This window comes from Electrophorus electricus, chromosome 25 (assembly GCF_041902795.1).
Source record: "Electrophorus electricus isolate QZ-2024a chromosome 25, ASM4190279v1, whole genome shotgun sequence".
Taxonomy (NCBI): domain Eukaryota; kingdom Metazoa; phylum Chordata; class Actinopteri; order Gymnotiformes; family Gymnotidae; genus Electrophorus; species Electrophorus electricus.
The window spans coordinates 6,203,586-6,226,977 of record NC_137521.1 but is presented as its reverse complement, the minus strand read 5'-3'; the positions used below and the strand labels follow the sequence as shown (position 1 = coordinate 6,226,977).

Below are 23,392 nucleotides of genomic sequence, written 5' to 3'. Positions count from 1 at the left end.
CAAGCCATAAGTAGGAAAATTACAGGCAATAGGAACGGTGATGGTTGGCTACAAAGGGGAAACCAGTGAGTACAAATACAAGTCAGTGAAACATGGAACAACTGAACATGATCAATCAGGGAAGGGGATAGATCTAGTCACAGATCAGGGGCAGGACCAATGGGTGGAGACAGGAAGGAGTACAGAAACCAAAATATAAGCAAAAGCATGTGGCTAAGGAGACAGACTGGACAGAAGCAAACAACATGGAGGAGAAAGACAGGTCAGGTAAACCAGGACACGGAGCAGTTCCTGGGAGATTGACTAAAGCAATGTCTATGAGATTCCGTGGGCAGGTAGTTGAATTTATGGATGTCAGGAGGTATAGGACTTAATCTGTAGAGAGAGGAGAGAAACATGATAGAGTGCTAAGAGCAGGAGGATGAGAATTGGTAGAGGGAATGGAGGCATGACAAAGACTGACAAATCCTGTTAACTTTCTCCTCAAAGGAGGTGGCAAAATCTTCTGAGGTTAGAGAGGTGGGTGGAGAGAGAGGGGAAGGTTTGTATTGGGGCTTTGCATCTCAGAGGTGTTATTTTATTTAAAACCACTAGTTTTCACTGTTTTATAAAGAATAATTTAGCAGTCATATTTCTCATATATGACACAAGACTGAGAAAATCCTCAAACAGTGAATCAAATTAAAATGTGCATGCCTCCAACACATGCAACTCTGTACATACCATTCCACTTTGGTGAGAGTCTGAAATTCCATGGCCGAGTTTTAGCCAAATGATTGGCTAAAAGACTGGCTCTTGGAGACTCAGTGATGTGTCAGCCATAGTGTTTTTTTTTTTTAAATCAACACATTTTTGAGGATTATTTAAAAAGAAGCTCTGCAGATTGTTTTTAGACTCATATTAAAATTCCAAATATATAAAAGGACTGAAAGGCCAATGAAAAGTTTAATCATGATGCAAGTCTAGCGCAGGAAACTATATTGGGATAGGGGCATTACCACATGGATGGCATAGGGTGGCAGCTGCCACCTTAGGAAAAACCGTGACACCTGAGTTGCCGCCCCAATTCAAGTCATAGAATTAAATCCTATTAATTAAGTGACCAATTTAATGAAATAATAACATTTGTCATCACTTTGTGGTTATAACCCTATTTAGACATTTTTCTCGAAACAGAATGGATAATATGCTTGAGTGTTTTAAATTAGCATGCATTCAGAATTGATTGCTGTTCTTTACTCTTACTGGTTCAGAAAGAATTATACTACAATAGTTCCGCAATGTTATTGTCTGAGAAACATTCTGTGAAAGAAATTAACCACATTTTTTAAATCTTGTAGCCTACTCTCCATCTATCTTTGTAACTTGCTTGAAAGATCATTCTCACAATATGTGTGTCAATTGTTAGGCTTGGATGCAGGTGAATAATATGTTTTTCGTTTCCAGGTAAAAAGATATTTTCCAAATATAGTTTAGTGCACTAGATTTAATGTACCACAATTAGTTCTTCATGTTGATAATGGTAACACTGTATGTATTTATCCAAATTATTTGAGTACTAGGAACTACAGAGCAAATATGAAGCCAATACCGTAAAAGCATCATATGCCCATTTTGCCCTAGTAATTAGATGGTGTCATCCCTTAGCGTGCTCTTGCCACTCCCTTGATATCCCATGTGTAAAATCTGGGACAACCTTTAATTTACTTGGCACCAATCTGTGCGTCCACTTTGTTTCAGTTTTATTCAAACAACAACAACAAAACCACTCGTAAAGCATTCGCATTTATCCAACCACCATAACGAAGTTCTTTATCCCCTCTACTTAATGAGCGATCATTTCCCCGTTTTAATCTGCTGCAGCCTTTTAGAGCGTCTTTTTTTTAACCCCATAAAACACAGTATATAGCACAGAGGTGCCTGGCAGATAGCCGGAAGGCGCAAAGATAAAGGACTACCCATTGCAGTTTCGCACGAGCATTTCAATTGGCTTTCAGTGGAAAACCTCCAGCGACCACTGCACTCAAGAACACACCCCAGTTCGGCAATGCTTGTTCTCGATTACTTTATATAGTTACCGTTTGAATCTATGAAAGTATAACAATGGTGAAAAAACCTGCCAACGGTGAAGTTTACCACCCTCCGCCAGGGGAAAAAAAATTGAAAGTCGGGTTTGTTGGATTCGACCCTGGGGCTGCGGAGACGAGCCGAGACGGGGCATTACTCATTGCCGGTTCCGAGACCGCGAAACGTAGCAGCATCCTGTGTAGACCGCGTGCCAGTGTATCAGATGGAAGAAGGGCCCATAAAAAAAACGGAGGCTATCGAAGACTACAAAATTTTCTTTACAATGCGCTGGAAAGACCCCGGGGCTGGGCGTTCGTTTACCATTCATATGTGTAAGTAGCCTACTTGTTCCTGGGCTGGTGCTTCGCGTTGCTGTGTGTGATTGAACATTACTTACCTCGAAGACGTGCCGTCATGGAACGCCTAGAAATGTTCAAAGTTTTTACAGCTGTACCTTCTGACGCAGGGATTCTTTTCCCGATAATTAGCGTATCCACAATTTGAGGAGTCATGGTTTTGGGGCTTTATTCCCATATTTTTCTGCTTTATCAGCTGCTTGTGAAAGAAACGAGGTTTTGATATTTGACGTTATTTCTTATTTTCCTAAACAGTTTAAGAATCCCAATCTGGGATTCTGAACAAGTAATTACAGCACCTGTGGTCTGCTAACATGTGAACGAAAGAAACAGGCTTACTTGTGAGGTGTTTCGTTAATCATATTCTTTCTTGTAAAGCAAAACGTATGTTCAGGCATTGAAATGATAGGCATTTATCCGAATTGTTCTGTCCCTAGCCAGCAACGAGGTGCGCTTAACAGCCTTAGAATGTTTCAGCACTGGTCAGCTCCCTTGCTGCGTCAGGGTTTCTGTTGGTTAACCTCACGCTGCTCGCAAACATATCAAAAGAAACAAATTACTCTCACTAACCTGGGTCACATGCGGTTCTTGCTTTCAATCAGTAATTGCAAATGTCTGCTATTGCGCTGCTTATTCTGCAAAAACTACTTGATACACGATCGCCATAACGGTTGTTTATAGTGTGTCCTAGTTGGAGCACAAGGAAGGTTGGTAGTGATAGCTTATGAGTTCTTAGTGAGCATAACAACCAGCCAGAAATGTAATGTGTTTGTTGCCTGCATCTACAAATCTATTTAATTTTCTCAGTGACGTCAACATTCAATGGAACTACAAAAAGGTTTTGCCCCTGTGCGATATATTACACTTGTAGCATGTAAGCTATGTGAACATTTCTAAATGTGACGTACAAACAGGGTTTTGCTTTGAATCACTTCTCATTGTTAATGTTAAATGATTTTCATTTTTCCTTACATATTTGTTTGTTTATTTGCTTGTTACATTGCAGTTAATTTGTTGGATCACTGCACATAGAAACAATCACTGTGTCAGAGCTCCCTAAATAGAGCACAATATCTTCTAAATAGGCCAAGACTTTCTAAAGCCATAGGAAAGGGGAAGACATGAAGCATCCTATTAGGGTTCCATTAGCTCCAGTCTCCAAAGTACATTAACTCTCCGAAGAGACTCATAACCAGACCAAAATGATACAACAGTGTAGGCCATAATCAAAGGCAAGCCGAGCCCTCTCATATGCCCAGACACACTCCAGGCCCATTCCAGATGCTCTCTGGATTTCTCTCCAGATTACGTTCCAGGATGTATGCTCCATTCCTTGTCCCTACTGTTCAGAACCTCTATCTTGTTGTTGGCTACATGTGCATGGTGAATGTATTATTTATCTGTTAAGGCCCTTGCTCTCTTTCCAGCCATTTGGAAGAGTGAAGTCTGCTGAGTTTGGATTCTCACTCTTCTATGTTTTTTTTTTATTGTTACTCATCCAGTGCTATGATAGCACACTGCATGTAGTACTGCAAAGAAAATGCTGGGTAAAGAGAGCCAATGAAATTCAGTAAACTGTAGTTTCTTTGTAATTTTTCATGGGCTGTTTGTTTTGCGAGCTAAACGCTTTAGGTACAGACCGTTGCTGTTGGAGTAGGATATGTATGATGTTTTGAATGATGTCATCCAGCAGCATGATGCATCATGTCCTGAGTTTTCTTGGGCCAGTGGACAGTGTTTGATCTTCGGATCATCTGCCCATGTTCAGGCAGAATTGCAGAGGGTACTGCTGACTGGGTTGAATAAGGCAATTGAATTAGTCATTATTCGCTGCTGAGTCAAAGCCACTACCTTTAAAATCAAGAATGTGCTTGGCTGTCGTTCTGCTTCACAGACTTTTTGTTTTTGCCTTACAATTTCCAGATTAGTTTGCATCATCTGCCAGCCTTAATTATAGCCCATAAACTGAGTTGAAAGAATCAAGTAGATGGATTTTTTTATGGGCATTTTTATGGAGGAAAATACAAGTGGATTTATTAGCTCATCTTTGGAGGTAGCATAATATAAAACGTTTGCACTTATGACTGCACACACACACACAAACCCACATATATTTATGAGGTCAGGTCATTAATGGAAGAGCTGATTATATATGTGAACTTCAACCAGGCCTGTCAAAGCATTAACCATTTCCACTGTCTCTACTAACTTTCCTTCGATCACTCACCTCTAATCACATGCCTACAGCTCAAACTAATTAGCTCCACGATCATTTCAGCTCCTTCTTGGAATATTCTGTTTCTCAAAGGTTAATTTGTGACATCAGATATGACTACTGGGACAGCTGATGTGTGGGAGATGCTACGTTTATTTTGTGGGACGTACACTGTGATCATGACAGCTCCTCAGTAATTCAGACATTGTCCTCACAAAATAAATTTTGTAAGAAGAGATTATGAAGTATATAACACCATCAAATCATTTCAGCTTTCTACTGCTTACAGTATTCCCTTTCTGGTAGAATTAAAATACCAACACATCATACAGTAGCATTACATGTTGTTTGAATTTGTTTGAATGTTCTCAAGCTTGTCCTTGCAATGATAAATAGGTGACTGCAGTGAACAGATGGAGTGTAGACTTAAATTTATGATAGGAGTGCTTAGACCAGAATCTGCCGATTAGCACAGACTCAAAGCACAACACTGACTAATCGATACAGTATCTAGCATATAAAAAAACCCACAGCAATAAAAGGATAGCATAGGAAAAGCAGACAAATACAGAGAGGAACACAAACCTGCAACATCCATTAACATGCCATGTTCAAACATGTCTCAGATATAATTTTAGTACTACCTTACCCTAAGCCTAAGGTTTTATTACAATATGTATTTGAATATTCACCATAGTATTGTCTGTTCTACATGAAACTAATATCAATGGGTGCAGACACTACTTAGTAGAGGTCAGTAGTTGACCCAGTTGGTTGTGGGTTCTGAAAGTCAAAACTCTGTATACTGAAATGTGTGTGTGTATTAATTACTCATCTGCAGTATGCTATGAACTGATTAAATTGTTACAATTTAGTAATCAGTTTTGAAACATTGTAGTAACTATATGTTTGATAACCCTTTATTTATTGCTCAGATACTTACCAAGTTAGTAATAATTGATGAACTTTATCAGTTGTCCATTGATTACTGCTCAGTATAATAAATAACAATGCTTTTAAAAAATATGATAATGTAGTCATCAATCTCAAACCACTGTGATAACTGCATGTTTAGAGTTTACATGTACATGTAGGAACACTGTAGGAAGCTGACAAACATGTAGATCACACAATACTTTAGGATTGGTACCAAGCTATTATCATTAATAATTGCATTTGCCACATTCATAATGATATAAGGTTCAGAAATTACTCATTATATTAGTTTTTATAGTGATGAGTAATTTATAAATCTGGTATCATTATGAATATGGAAAATGCACTGATTAACTACTATTTACTTATTACATTACTATGTACTTAAGCATTAATTAAGAATCCATTAACATATATGTGACGGAACAAGGCTTCAGGAGGGTGCCAAAGGACACGGGAGGCTTCCCTGCATGGGCTGTAGGAGCGCGTCTACCTCCCTTCTTTCCCTTCCGTTTTCCTCTCCCAGGCATCCTTGATCGGTTGTTGTTTCTGTGACGGAACAAGGCTTAAGCAGGATGCAGGGACGAGGCACGTTGAGACAAATGTTTTATTTAACACAAAACACCTACACTTAGCGCACATGCTACATTACATCAAACACCGATAAACATACGACAACACACGAGACATATATACATACACACACTCAAGACGATTACACACAATAAGGGTCAGCTGGACGACAAATGAGGGCGTGGCACTACCGACTAACACACACACACACGGAAACGTTTGAGGAGGAGGGAGGGGCCATATCATGACAGAGCCCCCCCTCAAGGGCGCGACTCCTGGCGCGCCAGCCTAACGGGCTGCGGACCCAAGACCAACGCCAAACGGCGAGGCCAGAGGACTGGGCAGTCCGCCACGGGCCAGTGCGGGGGGGAATACTGGGACTAAGACAAAGACAGACACAGGAACGCACACACTAACGGGCACTGATACAGACACAGAGGGGAACAAAGTGATTGGTGCATTTAAGGTAATGGAGACTGGCACAGTGACAGGGACAGGCACATGAACAACACCGCACATATTGAATAGTCCGGGGAAGGGAGAAGGTGCCCCAGCCAGTCCCGCAGTCATCGGCTGGTTTGGAGGCTGACCAGCCTGGAGAAGGCTGTCCTTCGCTGGCCTGGGTAGCGGCGACTGTCCCGATTTTTGCGAATGCGCGCTGTGAAGCGCACCAGCCATGTTGCCCGGTTCTGGTTGAGGCACTGGTGTCGCTGCCTTTTTGCCTCCACAAGGCTTAGCATAGGCACATGCGCTTTAGGACCTTAGGGAGAGGAGTGTCCTCCTCTGAAGATGATGCCACTTCTCTGCCAGTCAGCCAGGGCAGCTTGCTCGCTTCAGGACGGTGTACCCTGGGCAGAGCCTTAGGTGGAGCCTTGGGTGCTGGGGGTTCGTCATCCTTGGAGGCTGTAATGTCACTCTTGGAGGAAGGATCCCCATGAGGGACTTCCTCCACCAAAGGGTCCTCCTCATGATCAGACCCCATTTCCGACCGCAGACCAACGTCACAGTACTCCCCTCTCTCTCCATACACAGCGCAGCCCTCTAGATAGTCCATGCAGGGGTCGTAGAACCCAGCGGAGTCCATCTGTGATTACTGGTTATCGTAGTCCAGCTGGTCTTCATAGGACTCAGCCGCGTCCACCCCGGACCATATACAGGGCCCCCCCAAAATCGTCTAGCGGGTTCCTCCCTCGTTGATGATCCCTGGAGCGAGGCCAGGATGAGTGATGGCCTCTCCGCGGGATAATTGAAGTCCACGGAGTCCGACTCCGAGGACTGAAAATCATTATACCATTCCTCTGCCTCCGCACCTGGCCCACGCTCACCTCTTGTGGGCATCAGGAGGGTGCCAAAGGACACGGGAGGCTTCCCTGCATGGGCTGTAGGAGGGCGTCTACCTCCCTTCTTTCCCTTCCGTTTTCCTCTCCCAGGCATCCTTGATCGGTTGTTGTTTCTGTGACGGAACAAGGCTTAAGCAGGATACAGGGACGAGGCACGTGGAGACAAACGTTTTATTTAACACAAAACACCTACACTTAGCACACATGCTACATTACATCAAACACCGATAAACATACGACAACACACGAGACATATATACATACACACACTCAAGACGATTACACACAATAAGGATCAAGTGGACGACACAAGGGGGTGTGGCACTACCAACTAACACACACACACACACTCACGGAGACGTTTGAGGAGGAGGGAGGGGCTGTATCATGACAATATAGTTTACACTTTAGTCAACATACTATCTTATTATTATGATAGGCAAATTAACTACTGTGGTAACACTTATTCAAAACCCATGGGCCCAATTACTGACATGCCTGTATGTTTGTTCACCACCTCTATACATCACTATTCCCTTGTAATGCTGGATTTTCTTATAATTCAGCATTATAAAGGAATAGTGATGAATAGTGATGTCATGCTGTTGAATAGTGATATCATACTGGATGAGCACATGATAAAGTGATCTTGGGCCATTCCTCCATACAAAATCTCCCCAGATCCAAGAAAGTCCTCAGTCTTTGCTTATGACCTCTCATCCTCAGCTCTTCAGTCTTCAGTGGGGATTTGGTCAGAACAACAGCTTGATTCTGTGGTTAGCAAACCAGCTTTGTTTAGATTTAGAGCTGTTTTGGATTATTGTTGTACTGCCAGAAAACCCATAACCTACAATCAGCCAGGTTTTAACCTAAAATATAGCGTTTAATAGAGTCGTATATCTTACAAGATACAGAACTAATCCAAAAAGAAATGCCCAGGTGCTTATGTTGGTGGTTTGATGACAAAAGAAGCCATCTTCTCAGAAACCTTCAAAATAGTATGTTGGCATGGAAGTTGTGTCTAATTGTAATTTTATAGACCTGGTGATCCAAGATGCAATCATTTCTAACTGTCCAGCTGAGATTGAGGTTCACTGAGGTTTTGCCCTGCTGTAAAAAAACCAACAACTAACAACCAAAAAAAAAAAACAAAAAAAAACAAAACAAAACAAAGGGACAGAATTACATTCTATTTATAAATTTGCATTCATAAATAATGAAAAAAGTCAGAGCACATCTGTATGAATCATTCTCCACACAGATACATATTCAACCACCCTCTCATATGTGCTTTCAAGTTGCCCTCCAGTTGAGTGCCCCTCCTTTCCCTCTTTCTGCCCCTCTTGCCCTCTTTCTGCCCCTCCTTTCCCTCTTTCTGCCCCTCTTCCCCTCTCTTTTACCCTCTAAAGATTTGACTCTTTATTTAAATGAAGAGATTGTCTGGATCTCTGTCTGCTCTCTTAGACATGCTGCCTCCAGCACTCCATTATAGATGCCCTTTCTATCTGAACACACTGTCACACATGCACTGTGAAGCATTTACAGTGCACTTTCCTTAAACGACTGTAGTCGGCCAAGATAAAACTGTTCATAGATTTCTTTGAGAAATGAAACACCAAAAATGTAAAAGTTCCCCTTTCTCTTATGGTCTTTGTTACCAGCTTCGATTGCAGTTAATTCAGGTATACTACCTGGTCTCAAGGTTGATCGAACATATGCATATCTATTATGTATAAAGTAATAATGTAACATAGACCCAGATCAGGCAAGCTGTGAGAGATTTGTCTCAACAAGACACATCTATTAAATTGATTTCCTGTTTGCTGTTTCAGCTTTCTGCTGGTGTTCTCCTGTCTTCTCCTCTCCGTGTTTGCTACTATAAAAGAATTCAAAAAAAGCTCAGAGAGTGCCTTGTACATTCTGGTGAGTATCTAACAATATGTTTCTCTTTAAAATTGTACTCTCTTCTTGCCAGTGCCTTGAATTTTGTGTTCTAGTAGAGTTTGCGCACTCACATATTAAATATCACTCTCATCATTTCACACCCATTGATCGTAAGTAGATACAAGTTGCTCACTGTAACAAGCAGTGACGGCTAGGATATTGTATTCTGGCTGGTGCTCAATGCTGTGAACATGACACTGTATGGATCCGTTTTGGGCCCTCCCTCCCCCCGTCAGATACTGTCAATCATTGTGTCATGTTCATACACTGGTGCCCTCTTAACCTCCTAATACACATTGCATATTGCTTCTGTGGTCAATGAAAACACATGATGCCTTTTTTTGTATTGCTACAACAACTACTTAATTACAAGCTAATATCATTGAGCTCTGTTTTTTCCACACTATCATCATACATGAGATACATACAAGTTCCCACAAGCAATACTATCTTGAAAGCACAATGATTCTACGAACATCAGAAATATAACTTATATAAAAAATAAAAATCCAATAATAAAAAAATATAATACAAAAATCTAATGGCAAAAGGGGTTACTTTACATTTAACAAATATTTAAAATTCTCCCTCCAGCTGAGCAATGTCTTGAATTTGGAACGCTTTGATAATTGCTTTATTTGAGACCAATTGCTGCAGCCTCATGCACCACTGTCTTTTTTCTACATACTACTGTTGTTCTTGTGTTATTGCCAATAAAGAAGGGCTAGAGTTTCTCAAAGTTGTGACATCAATCTTCTGCAGGAAATAGTGACCATTGTGGTGTTTGGTCTGGAATATATAATTCGACTATGGTCTGCTGGCTGCTGCTGTCGATACAGAGGATGGAGAGGAAGGCTGAAATTCGCTCGCAAGCCCTTCTGCATTATAGGTAAGGACTGCTGCAGACACACGCTCTTTTCACCTGTGATGAGGAGAATGTGCTTTATCATAAATGCACAGAGTCGTCTGGCTCAGTCTAAACTGAGACACTGCAGTTGTCTATGAACCACAGCGGAAGAGGTTGTTACATGTCATCAATCTCACACTGAGCAACTGCATAGGATATGAGACAGGTGTCAGTTTGAGACTTGATTTCTATTCTTTACTTATGGAGATGTTGGTACCTCATAAGCTAATCCACCCCCCACCCCGTCCCCCTCAACTGAGGCTCCTTGTATTTCTTGCTTATATAAGTGCTGCAGCTGATTTTCAAATAGGACCATTTTCCATGTTTCCGTTTCCTTAAAAGGAAACCCTGATTTCAAAGGTTTTGCAATTATGGTAGCACTTGCTTGACTTGTGGGACATAAAGAAGAGAACATTAATTTAATGCATCTGTTAGGTGTAGATTGTGTGAAGGTGCAATGAAATGACAAGTAATCTGTTGCCATGGCAGTAACCGATGTGGCCTCCTCCCTGCAGACATAATGGTCCTGTTCGCCTCTGTGTCAGTGCTGGCCGCTGGCTCACAGGGCAACGTGTTTGCCACATCTGCCATCCGCAGCTTGAGGTTCCTCCAGATCCTCAGGATGCTACGCATGGACCGTCGAGCAGGCACATGGAAACTGCTGGGATCAGTGATCTATGCGCATAGCAAGGTGTGTGTGTGTGTGTGTGTGTGTGTGTGTGTGTGTGTGTGTGTGTGTGTGTGTGTGTGCGCGTTTGGGCATGTTACAGAGTGAAAACACAACCCAGTCTATAATCATTAAAGTTAGCTCATTGTCAGTATGGAAAGTAAAACTTTCCTAAGTTTCAAAAAATTTGTTATTTTTTAAGGAAAACATCCTGTTACCTTCTTCCTTAGGTCTACTTTATAACAGACCATGACTTATTCATCAAACTTTATAACACTAGATGATGCGCTCAAGCCACAAAACCACTGATGAAAATATGTTTCATAATGTATGGAATGTCCAAAGCAGTCCCAAAGTAAAAGCTTTATTTGACTTAAGAACGGTTCTAAAATGAGTTTTGTGTTCTATACCATTTTATTCTTTAAATGCAAGAGCTTATTGCTAAACCCTTTCTATTTCTAAATGTAGGAACTGATCACTGCTTGGTACATTGGTTTCCTCTGTCTCATCCTGGCCTCTTTCCTGGTCTACTCAGTGGAGAAGGACGATAATGCTGAGATGTTTGAGACCTATGCCGATGCCCTGTGGTGGGGGCTGGTGAGTAGCGGCAAAAAACATCAGAGCAGCCTCTCTTCAATGGGCATTTGCCATTAGACCTCTCCTTCAAACTAATACTGACTCTGGATTTTAAGATATCTGGGCTGTTGTATGTTGACTAAAAGAGAAGAAGTGATGATTTCAAGTTTAATCCTTTCAGATATATCTCTGTGTCTTAGATCACTTTGACCACCATCGGTTATGGGGATAAGTTTCCCATCACATGGTATGGACGTCTGATTGCTGCAACCTTTAGCATGATTGGTGTGGCTTTCTTTGCACTCCCAGCAGTAAGTTCACAACACAGTCCTGCAAAAATAGGACTTTCAGATAGATCTACTTAGTTCAAAGTTCAAAGTTTATTTGTCACATACATAGTCATTCTGGCATTCTGGTATAACTGGCAGTTAGATGCTTCTCTCTGGAGGTCTACTTACTCTTGGTCTCTGCAACTAAATTGATCCTTCTTGCCAACTTATTTGCTTGTCTTTGTAATCAACTCGGCTTCCCTTCCCCTATCTCTATCACCCCCCCCCCCCCCCAACCCCTCTTGCTTTCTCACAGGGTATTCTGGGATCAGGCTTTGCTCTGAAGGTCCAGGAGCAGCACAGACAGAAGCACTTTGAGAAGCGTCGGAACCCTGCTGCAAGCCTCATTCAGGTAGATCCATGCACAGTACTGCAAATCCAACACATTGGCACCCCCCACCCCCCATGAGCACATGAAAGCTTTCATTCAGTTTTTCGCTATTTAATAATTTTTCACGTCCTATATATTCTTAATTAAGTGAATTAAATGAATTTCCATCTGCTGCCAAGACCTCTGAACCAAGTTATGTGTATGCTTCATCTCCAGACTGCATGGAGATATTATGCAACAAACCTCTCACGAACCGACCTGCTGTCAACTTGGGCATTCTTTGAAGAAACTGTATCAGTCCCAGTCTACAGGTACAGTGTCATTCTGATCATTGGTTTATCAATATTGATAATTGATGCTGTCTGCATATGTAAACATTTATGTTTTAAACTTACACATGATTTCTATGATACCATTCTAAAGCATTATGACTGTATACTTACAGTTACTGAAAAACAAAGTCATGTGCAATGTGACATTATGTATGTCGCCAAGCTTGTTCTTAAATTTGGGGAGAGTTCTGCATACTCACCTCCTCTACCTTTGTCACTTCTCTTTTTAAGCTATTAAATGAACAATTGCTTTATGGCTCAGAAACACATTCTTTATGTATTTATATTTATTTACATTTTATCACATACCTTTCAGTTTTAATATTTTTTTTAAATTGTGAAACTGATACTTATAAACAATATTTTTTGAGTTTAAAGAAATAAGATAATAATTTTAATAAATTTTAAAGTACTTTTATAAAATGACACATTTCTATTTTGAGTTTTTTTATAATGAAACAGGAAGGCCATGAAGGCCTTATAAACCTTTTTTTTTTTCATTGAATTCTGGTGAGTGTAACAGCAATTACAACAGCTGCAGTAATAATAATAATAATAATAATAATAATAATAATAATTTGTATAGCACCTTTCATGTACATAATGCAGCACCAAATACTTCACAAAGCGTTAAACGATAAAATTGTGCATGTCTTAGCATCATGCTAAGAAATGTTTCTCAAGGGAACGAAATAGCAGATAAGTTGACAGTATTGCCATTTAAAACCTAAAATCGAAAATAAAATATTAACTTTCTGTTTTCCCAACAAAAATTTAATCTGAGAATCTTATATAATCTTCATCTTCCGAATCTTATTATTCAGTTAAGCAATATTAATATTAATATTAATATTGGCCATACAGATGGTTGGAAGGTTTAGGGATGCAGCAATATCCAGCTCAACAGGTACTGAAAGCTGGATGTCATCGACACAGCTATGGAGGCCAACCTCCATAATTTGATCAAGTGACCACATACATGGAGAAAGAAACCAAGTATGGAACCATTTGGAAGACCATAAATAATTTTATACTGAAAATATAGTAAGAGTAACACATCCTCTATACACCTGTTTTTCAGGTTAATTCCTCCACTCAATCAGCTAGACCTCTTACGCAGTCTGAAGGGCAAAACTGGATTCAGGTTGGAGTGGCATTTGTTCCCTGTTTTTTAACATAAAACTCAAATTTCTGAATTTCCGGTATGTACTGTATATATGCCATACTTATATACCTAAAAACAATTAAGATTTTAGTTTTGGTTTTGGTTTGGTCACAATTATTGAAAATTTGATCTTTTCAAATTTTATCTTTTCTATTCTTCATTAATGCTAATTAGTACTTCATTATACTCTATGTTCTCATTTTCTGCTAATAAAGGAAGGACATGCAGCCTGAAGCTTCTCCCAGGTCGGTTAAGCCACTGTTCTTTTCATGAATCTTTGTACTACATCTCCTAGCAGCTCCTCATAACAGAACTCATCCCAGAATTTATGGATGTAGTTTGGACAGTTTGCACCATCAGTTCTTCATTTATCCCATTTTAAATATCTAAAGTTATTTACAAGTGGTTTAAAGACAGTTTAGTAGCACTTTATATTACAGTATTACTTCCAGTATTTACAAGGTATTGATTTTTATATTTTTTTACTGTAGCACTTTCAACACCTTAAAATAAATACCTGGCGACAAAGTGATCCAAACGATTAAATTCTTAATATGTCTCCCTAAAATTGTCTGATTTTGACAAGTGAGTACCCTGTAAAATACTCAATATTTTCTGTACTGTAAAATCAAGTGCACCTCCTAATTCTAATTGTATTCCCAATTTTCTCCATTATTTGGATTCCTTCTTATCAAAAATGGACTTTCTACCTCTTAATTATGGCCTCCACCATTTTGATTATTCCTTGTACAATCTTTTGTCTCTCTCACCACCCACCAAACCACACTTGCAGTAGTGAGATTTCACACAAAGACACCCTCTGTGGGTGTTGCCCAAGAAGCCATAGGTACTGTTGCACACAGATACTAACATCTGCACGTCCAGACTTCTTTCCAGCATTTCGAACTATGCTGTTTTCTCTGCCTATGATTTCTCATTTCTGTCCATGTTTCTGAATATGCTTATTTAAATTTCCTCTTAACAAAGTTGAGTGCCCCCTTTTAACTGCACATATTAGTATACTACTCGCCCGTGCCTTTCTTACCAATTATGTTGTGGTCATTTGATTCTGCTTTATGGTAAATAAATTATGAAGACTATGAAGACTGAACAGTTGTCTAGCTTTGATTGAACAAATAGAATGAGAGAGGAGTGAAAGAGGAAGGGAAAGACAGTTGGGCACTCGAGTGATACTCGAGGCTGTATGGCATACCTTGACCCTTTCAAGAGAGCTTTTTGCAGCTTTCAAAGATGCTCAGTTACATTTGTGTCCACTGGGACAACTAAGCCAAAAGGATGCCTCAAAACAGTGTACTTATATGTGAAATGTCACCATTAACAAACAATTAAGTGCTTTTCAGACAGAAAATGGTCTCTTATCCAACTTTCAATGTTTTCTTTGAAGACAAAACATCCATTGGGAAGCCTTTTATTTTGTAAATAAAAAGTAATAATAAATCTGAGTTGTGGAAAATGCTGGCAGTGGCTTATAAAATTCAAACAGTACCTATAAAACTGATATGTCATTTGAAATTACAGATTGCCACAAAATACTTGCTCCACCAAAACCTCCACCCAAACAATGGTATTTGGTTTTAAGAGTCAATTGATCTTATTTGAAACTTGTTTCTGTGTCAGCAACAATACTTGGAGACTCTGTACAAAGCTTTTTTACAATGTGACTTATGACTAACATAGTTTTTGAAGGTGCTTAGCACATATGTTGTTTCACATTTGAGAATTTAACACAGTGTTTTTCAAACTTGGCAATTTTGCACTTGATCAATTTATTAGATACATATTTTGCATCAGTAAATAAAAATCTATTTTTTATCTTTTATGGCAAGACCATACTTTTGTGAAATTTACATGCCATCCATTTTTTATAAAAATGAAAAAGGTAGAGCCTACCCTGTTTGTTCCCTTTCAGCATGCAGAGCACAACATGCATGATTTCTTTCACTCTTTTGCTCAAATGCATTACCCAAAGCTTTGGCTGCATGCGGCACTACTCTTGCATTAGGAGACTGCATGAAATAACTGTCGAGAAATATTATTCTCCATTGTTTTTTACTTATAGGTTTGGGTGATTTCTAACAGGATGTAGAATATAGAAACAATTACATACGTCCTACAAAGAATTAAGCTGTTGGGCTGGGGAAACTGGCATAATGTTCACATTCCTTTTGGACTTCAATGCCACAACATTGGAGTTCACACACTTTCCTTCCTCCATTTTTTCAGCATCACAAACGTGCTGCAAATTTTGAAGATTTTATAGACTGGAACCTCTTATTTTTAAAGCAGAACTGAGCAAAGTGCTGTCATGTGCAATTTTTCCACCCAACAACAAAATAAAATACAACACTGGTTTAATATTTGTTATTAAATAATCTACCTGTTTTGTGGAAGGATGTATTAATGCCTTAGAAAACATGATCCTGTGCATTTTGTACAGTCTAATATATGATCTTATTATGCCTTTGCCTTTGATTGTTTTATACTCCTGATAATGCTTTCCATACAGCCGTAAGATGAGCCTGAAAGAAAAAGTGTTCACCAGCCCCTCTAAGAGTGTAGGGGGGAAGGAGACTAAATCACCTGGAACAGAAGACACAGTAGGGGAGAGTCCTAGCAAAGTGCCAAAGAGCTGGAGCTTCAACGAGCGAAAAAACTCCAAACACACATTCAGGTTCAAAGAGGGTTCTCGCCAAAACACCGAAGGTCAGAAGGTTATCTTTATATTACACAAACACTCACCCTACCCCCCCCCCCCCCACAAGCACAAACAAACACACACACAGTCATTCTCACTCACTCACTCACCAGCTTGTACTTATGCTTCTGATTTTATTTGAATTTTGGCGGGGGGGGGGGGACATTTAGCAAGCTTGTACTCGCTGGCACAGAACCAGCTGCCACAGCTGATATTGTGCTAATACAGTCTACTAATTAGCCTCCAAAAGTGCTGTTTATTAAAATAGAGAGTTCAGCTAAAAGTCTTTTCACTGCACTGACTGACATCCATAGATTTAAGCTTTTTTAGCATTGATAGAACCATTGAATATTCATGGTTCCCATGATATAGTTTCTATTTTTGGGAAGTGAATATAGAGCTTTATAGCTACCTTTCACTAGGTAGTTATTTGCATCTTCATGCCATGCAGTGATCAGCTTAAAAATAGAAATTTTATTTTCTCCTGCTCACTGTCACCGCTTTCTTTCTCATTCCTCTTTATGGGAAAACAAAGTGCTGATTGAAATGCAGGATGAAGACTTCGGAATGAAGAGCTCTCCAGGTTAGGCTGTGCTCCAAAGATATCACCCAAAAAATCTAGAGATGACACTGCAGTTTTCTGTATTATATTATATTCTGTATTATATTATAAATATTTTTCAGTTCTGATTAAATTATATTTAATCAGAACTGAAACTATTTATGTTAGTGGATTCATATCTAATGTTACACGATTTAAGTTCAGGCCATAATTACGTGAGTTCTAGGTGAAAATGATTAGCTTTGTTAATGTTCCCCAGCGTGTCTAAAATGTTCATTCTTAGCATCAAAATCATGGCATCATTTAGTCACGTCAACATATTGTCCACTCATAAAGAACAACTATAATCCTGTATCAGCTCCTTGTGAGTGGCATATTTTACACTGTTCTTTAATCCATTTTCATCTACAATCTTTAACCATTTCTTCTCCATGTCTTTCTCTCCACATTTTGGCAGCAATTGAGGGGTTGATCAGTAAGACAAATTGCATTTTTTTTTAGGGCTGAATGCTTTTACTTCAAGCCACATTGACACAATCACTCTGAGCTAGGACCAGCTGACGAAGGAAAACAGTGCATGTCGAAAGCTGGCTTTTTAAACTGAGTTGCAACTTGCCTCAACAAGATTGCACTTCACACAACACCCTCTGTCATAAACTTTGCTGACCACTGTCTTATGAAAACAAGGTTACTGAAGTCACACTTTCAATCGTGGAATTTTCTTTATAGTTGTAATTAATTAAAAATCATTCAAAACATGATCTTTTATGGTGACAAGGTATATTTTGCTTTCATATATCATGATTAATTTATAGTTTTATTATGACAGAATGTGTTACAAATATATGTAATTTTGCTCTATTCTCCTCTAACACTCTGCATTAGCTTGCATGAGGACTTTCCTCTGCTTCTAGAGGAAACAGGACTGCTTCCAGGATTCCGTAATTTGAACAAAGACACTGGGCTATTATGTCATTTGAATGGGATTAAATCTTAATTCAAGATCTCAATTCATATGATATGAGTGGCATTAGCAGAAGTAGATATTCCTGTAATAACATTGTCTATCATCTCAACATGCTAGCCAGTGCTAATGTAGCCCTTGCTAGAGTCAAAATATGCCTGACTGTAAGTCATTGCTGTAGAACGTGGTTTAATATGGGATGTTTTCAGGTAAGTGTTTTGTGCATGGTTAACATTCCTTATTTGTATTAGAGAATAAAATGAGGCATATCCAAATCTTAAAAAGAGGCTAGGAGATTTCTAATGAGATGATTTTACAATGTGGGGCACTATCAAATAAATTATAAGTGTCATTTTAATGCTTAAAAATATGTTGGCTCACTTCACCCTTTAGCAACTATGTATTTTATAATGTAATATATGTGAGATCTTTCAAGTTAATCTTCTTACATTTGTCAACAGAAGAAGATGTCTAACTTTAGCAGGCTCCTGGTTATCCTGTGGAAATTCCAACAGATATATTCAGTAGATTCTATTCTGAGTTTGTATTTATGTTCCTTATGATGACTAGGAATTTGAGTATTTGTGGATTTGTGTATTGTAGAGGCAAGTCTCCCTGAAGAATTTGGAGATGATAAGCCTTATGAGTTTCTGCAAGAGCTGTCTCCTGCTTTGAAGGCAACAATAAGAGCGATCTGGTAGGTGACACCCACACTAAATGTGTCTTTATGTAACATAAATATGAGAACTTCCCATTTTAATTAATTTCAACAGGACAATTGTACACTACCTGGCCAAAAAAAGGTCACACACTCTAATATTTCGTTGGACTGCCTTTAGCTTTGATTACGGCACGCATTCACTGTGGCATCATTTCCACAAGCTTGTGCAATGTCACAACATTTATTTCTGTCCAGAGTTGCCTTAATCTTTCCTCCAAGATCTTGTATTGATGATGGGAGATTTGGACCAATGCACAAAGTCTTCTCCAGCACATCCCAAAGATTCCGAATGGAGTTCAGGTCCGGACTCTGTGGTGGCTAATCCATGTGTGAAAATGATGTCTCATGCTCCGTGAACCACTCTTTCACAATTTGAGCCCAATGAATCCTGATATTGTCATCTTGGAATATGCCCATGCCATCAGGGAAGAAAAAATCCATTGGTGGAATAACCTGGTCATTCAGTATATTCAGGTAGTCAGCTGACCTCATTTTTTGGGCACATAACATTGCTGAACCTAGGCCTGTCCAACTGCAGCAACACCAGATCATAGCACTGCCCCAACAGGTTTGTACGGTAGGCACTAGGCATGATGGGTGCATCACTTCAGCCGCCGCTCTTCTTACCCTGAGGCGCCCATCGCTCTGGAACAGGGTAAATCTGGACTCATCAGACCACATGACCTTCTTCCATTGCTCCAGAGTCCAATCTTTATGCTCCATAGCAAATTGAAGCTATTTTTGCTAGTTAGCCTCACTGACAAGTGGTTTTCTTAAGGCTACACAGCTGTTTAGCTGTTCCCTTTGCATTGTGCGTGTGGAAATGCTCTTACGTTCACTATTAAACATATCCCTGAGTTCTGCTGTTGTTTTTTTATGATTTGATTTCACCACACATTCAAGTGATCAGCAATCACGATCATACAAGATTTTTTTCCGACCACATTCCCTCCTCAAAGATGATGTTTCCCCACTGTCCTTCCACTTTTTAATAATGCGTTGGACAGTTCTTAATACAATTTTAGCAATTTTAGCAATCTCCTTAGATGTTTTCTCTGCTTGATTCATGCCAATAATTTGACCCTTCTGAAACAGATTAACATCTTTTCCACGACCACAGGATGTATCTTTCGACATGGTTGTTTAACAAATGAGAAGCTACTCACTGCATCAGTTAGGGTTAAATAACTTGTTGCCAGCTGAAACATAATCACCCATGCAGTAATTATCAAATGGGAGTTTCTTACCTATTTGCTTAGTTAAATCCAGGTGGTGACCTTTTTTTTTGGCCAGGCAGTGTATATTAGTCTATTATCACTTATGAAATCACTGGTCTTGTAATGCTACTATTTGAAATGATGGCCTATTTCAACTTATTTTCACTTGTTTTGCCCTTAGCATCATGCATTTTCTGGTGTCTAAGAGGAGGTTTAAAGAGAGCTTGAGACCTTATGATGTTATGGATGTGATAGAGCAATATTCAGCAGGCCATCTGGACATGTTGTCCCGCATCAAGAACCTGCAATCCAGGCAAGATTTCTATCCAGCCACAGCTGCACTGCCTTCCAAGGTGTCATGATGGCCAAGTTACTATCATTGGGGTTTTTTAACTTCCTGTTGCAGATGCATTTGCACATGCTGTATTTTAACACAATGCCTCCCTCTATTAATTTCCTGTGGTTAAATTCCGTAATTGGTTACTGTGCCCTCTTGTGGCTACCCTCTGTGAACATTCTGTTTTGATTTCAGATGAGTCTAAAATAAAAGCCAATAGAGGTGCAAAACTACTTCATACCCATGACACATTAAGCTATCTCTGATGACACATTAAGTTTCATGCGCCACCCTCGCCAACAAGGGTGATTCACTTCCCACCACAGTTTTCCCTTTTTGTGTTTTTCTCACATTCCAAAGTTCTAATGTGAGTCAAGAATCATGTTTCACCTCAAATAAGACCCATATATGTTGTGAAATGAAATCACTGTTCCACACATATAAAATATATTCCAACAGCAAATAGCCATTGACTGTGCTTCACGACAAATGTGTGTATGGAATATATTCTCACTTAGTTGTCTTTGGTTCTCAGTGAAGCACTGAGATGGGTGTCCATGTGTTGCTTCATGATGCTTTGGCCCATGTCTCCTCTATGTACTTTGCCAGGATAGATTTGATTTTGGGCCCCCCGCCCCCTTCGACCCCTCGCCATAAGAAGTACGTAATCAAAAGGGCAAAAATGGTTTACCAACACTAACTGGGCTTATTATTGAACAGCATTGCAGCATACACTGTAACTATTGTTTCAGCTATCTTAATTCAAGCTCTTCACCCAAATGAAACCGAAGTGTTTCTACAGGCTCAGAACTAGCCATGAATGTTTTCCCATTTCTTAGACTGAATGTAGCTCAGGACACTGACCTTTGATCATGTTGACCACTGTCAGTGGACGATGTCACCACGTACACGCTACTGTTAAAAGCGTTACCAAGCAGATAATGCTGTCCAATAATTCAGCATACCTAAAAGAGGACCTGGACTCTGACTGTACCCTGGGGGACTAATACATTTGTGCATGCAATTCTTGCATTTGAAAAGGAAAGAATGAGCCAACCATTAAGTATAATCAGTGAAGCATGAAGCATCATATGGCATGGTACCAGGTAATATTTGGAGCTTTCTTCATTTCTTCACCTGTTCCTCGGAAACATCTAGAGTCTTCATTCTGAATACGCCTATCATAATGTACTGTGAGTCCTTTGTCACTCGGCTGTGATGTGCGGCTCTGTGTTCAGTCCTTTCCCTGCTGTTTGTAGTGCTGTAGCGTTTGTGATGTTGCACAAGGAATTCTTGCAGCACCCTTTGATTCAGGTTTGGTGTGATGCATAATGATGAAAAGCATGGCTATACACTGCATGTTTCATTTTCCAATAGCATTAAGATGTAAGTGATCCAAGGACTTGTCTCCTTCCATAGCAGCAGGACTTTTTGAATTTGTGCGCTCCTTTAACATTTGCATCATTTTAATGCTTTTATGAAATTACTTACTTCCTTAATTTCTTTTGACCATTGTACAGGGCTTAAATGATTTTATACTTACTACAATTAGAATGCAGCACAGTGACTCTTTATTGAAGAGATTGTTTCTTAAATTGTTAGGGTGGACCAGATAGTGGGGAAGGGAGCATCAACAGGGGATAAGGAACAAGCAGATGATACCTGCATGTTGGGACGATTGGTCAGGGTGGAGAAACAGGTAAGAGGCTTTAACTTAATTTATGTTGCCAAAGCGTGCAGATAACACCTGGTTATATCAAAGCATGTGGTATCAGAGATGCCTCAAACATGTGAGTTTTGGAATATGACTGACTTCTTTTGAGCATCTTTCTCTTGCCCCCTCAGGTTGGCGGGATGGATCGTAAGATGGACTTCCTGGTGAACGTCTACACCACACGCTTGGGCATCCCTCGCTCTGAAACCGAGGCCTTTCTGGGCTTCAAGATTCCTGAACCGGCCCCACCTTACCATAGTCCAGAGGACAAGAGTGAGAAAGCGCAAGATGGCAAAGAAGAGAATAAGAACGTGAGCATGTCAGTGGTGGACCCCACCTCGGCTTGGACGCCTGTGGAAGGCCAGTGTCGCCCATCCACCTCCTGGCAGGAGCAGCAAGGTGAGCAGCCTCTAGCCGTGCCACTGTGGAACAGCAGCCGGGGGGTGTCACCCGCAGGCACGGACGACCCCTCTCTCTACCGCCTCCCACCCCCACCGGCCCATGACAGTGGGGAAAACGGACGGGCACGCCGGCCCAGGCGCCTGAGGCATCAGCCAGGTATCGAGAGCGACACATCCCTCTCTATTCCGTCAGTGGACCATGAGGAGCTGGATCGCTCATTCAGTGGCTTCAGCATCTCTCAGGCCCGGGAGGAGGACTACCTCCCACCCATGAGCCTGGGCCTCTACAGGGGGGGGAGGGGCACCACGCACACCCTGGTCAGGCCGTACCTGGCCGAAGGGGAATCGGACACGGACTCGGACCTTTATACACCTGGCACACCTTCTCCTCTTTGTTTTACTGGGGAGGGTGTCTTTGGAGATAGGAGCTGGTCAGGCCTCAAATAGTCTGTAGAAAATGCCTTCAAATTTATAGATACACTACTATAAACATATTTATCATACTCAGACAAAAGTCTGGCATAAGAGTGGCTTCAGAAAAGCAAACAAACAAAAACCTACAGAGAAGCCTTCTAATTCAGAACATTTGCCTTCTTTGCACACCAAAAAATTTCAAAGTGAAGTCTGTGTGTATGCAGGTATTGGCATGAATCTATACACATCAAATCAAGTTGGTCACCTGTTTGTATTACTTACTATAGTTATGGTACCAGCGCTTATGCAATATTAAAAGCACTTTATTTAATGATCTTACCTAATGATTGTACATACATAATGCTCGCTACGTAAGACTTCTTTTGGTTGTATGAAATATGTGATGGAAACTCAAGTTTCCTCAACCAAAGATAGCAAGAGAGCCCTTGAAAACTGAGGATACTTCACTCATGATTCTTTTTTTCCATTTGCAATACATTTTTAAAAATGAACTTTGCATATTATTTTTATTGACATGTTTGTTAGTTTCATTTCACATCAATTCAGTGATTTTTATTAACATCTGAGTCATTAAACATCCATAGTCA

General features: G+C 40.1%; 1 protein-coding gene across 4 annotated transcripts; it reads left to right on the top strand.

Moving 5' to 3' along the window:
* Positions 1-1,974: 1,974 nt before the first annotated feature.
* kcnq2a (potassium voltage-gated channel, KQT-like subfamily, member 2a) lies at positions 1,975-23,105 on the top strand. Of its 4 annotated transcripts, XM_027016040.3 has the most exons (19): positions 1,975-2,399; positions 9,320-9,410; positions 10,194-10,320; positions 10,854-11,029; positions 11,474-11,602; positions 11,782-11,892; positions 12,167-12,262; positions 12,458-12,552; positions 13,655-13,717; positions 13,954-13,983; positions 14,532-14,585; positions 16,266-16,462; positions 16,990-17,037; positions 17,474-17,491; positions 18,584-18,677; positions 20,100-20,231; positions 20,865-20,915; positions 21,858-21,954; positions 22,101-23,105. In XM_027016040.3, the coding sequence occupies exons 1-19, from the start codon at positions 2,104-2,106 to the stop codon at positions 22,815-22,817; spliced, it is 2,622 nt and encodes an 873-aa protein (XP_026871841.2). In that variant the 5' UTR covers positions 1,975-2,103; the 3' UTR covers positions 22,818-23,105. The 4 variants fall into 4 exon arrangements, with proteins under 4 accessions (XP_026871841.2, XP_026871843.2, XP_026871844.2 ...); XM_027016042.3 differs by lacking the exon at positions 14,532-14,585; XM_027016043.3 differs by lacking the exons at positions 16,990-17,037; positions 17,474-17,491 and having other exon boundaries at positions 1,976-2,399.
* Positions 23,106-23,392: the final 287 nt, after the last annotated feature.

Coding starts and splice junctions, on each gene's coding strand:
- kcnq2a (XM_027016040.3), top strand. CDS start 2,104: ATGGTGAAAAAACCTGCCAACGGTGAAGTTTACCACCCTCCGCCAGGG. Junction 10,321..10,853: donor CAAGCCCTTCTGCATTATAG/GTAAGGACTGCT, acceptor TCCTCCCTGCAG/ACATAATGGTCCTGTTCGCC. Junction 12,263..12,457: donor CTGCTGCAAGCCTCATTCAG/GTAGATCCATGC, acceptor CTTCATCTCCAG/ACTGCATGGAGATATTATGC.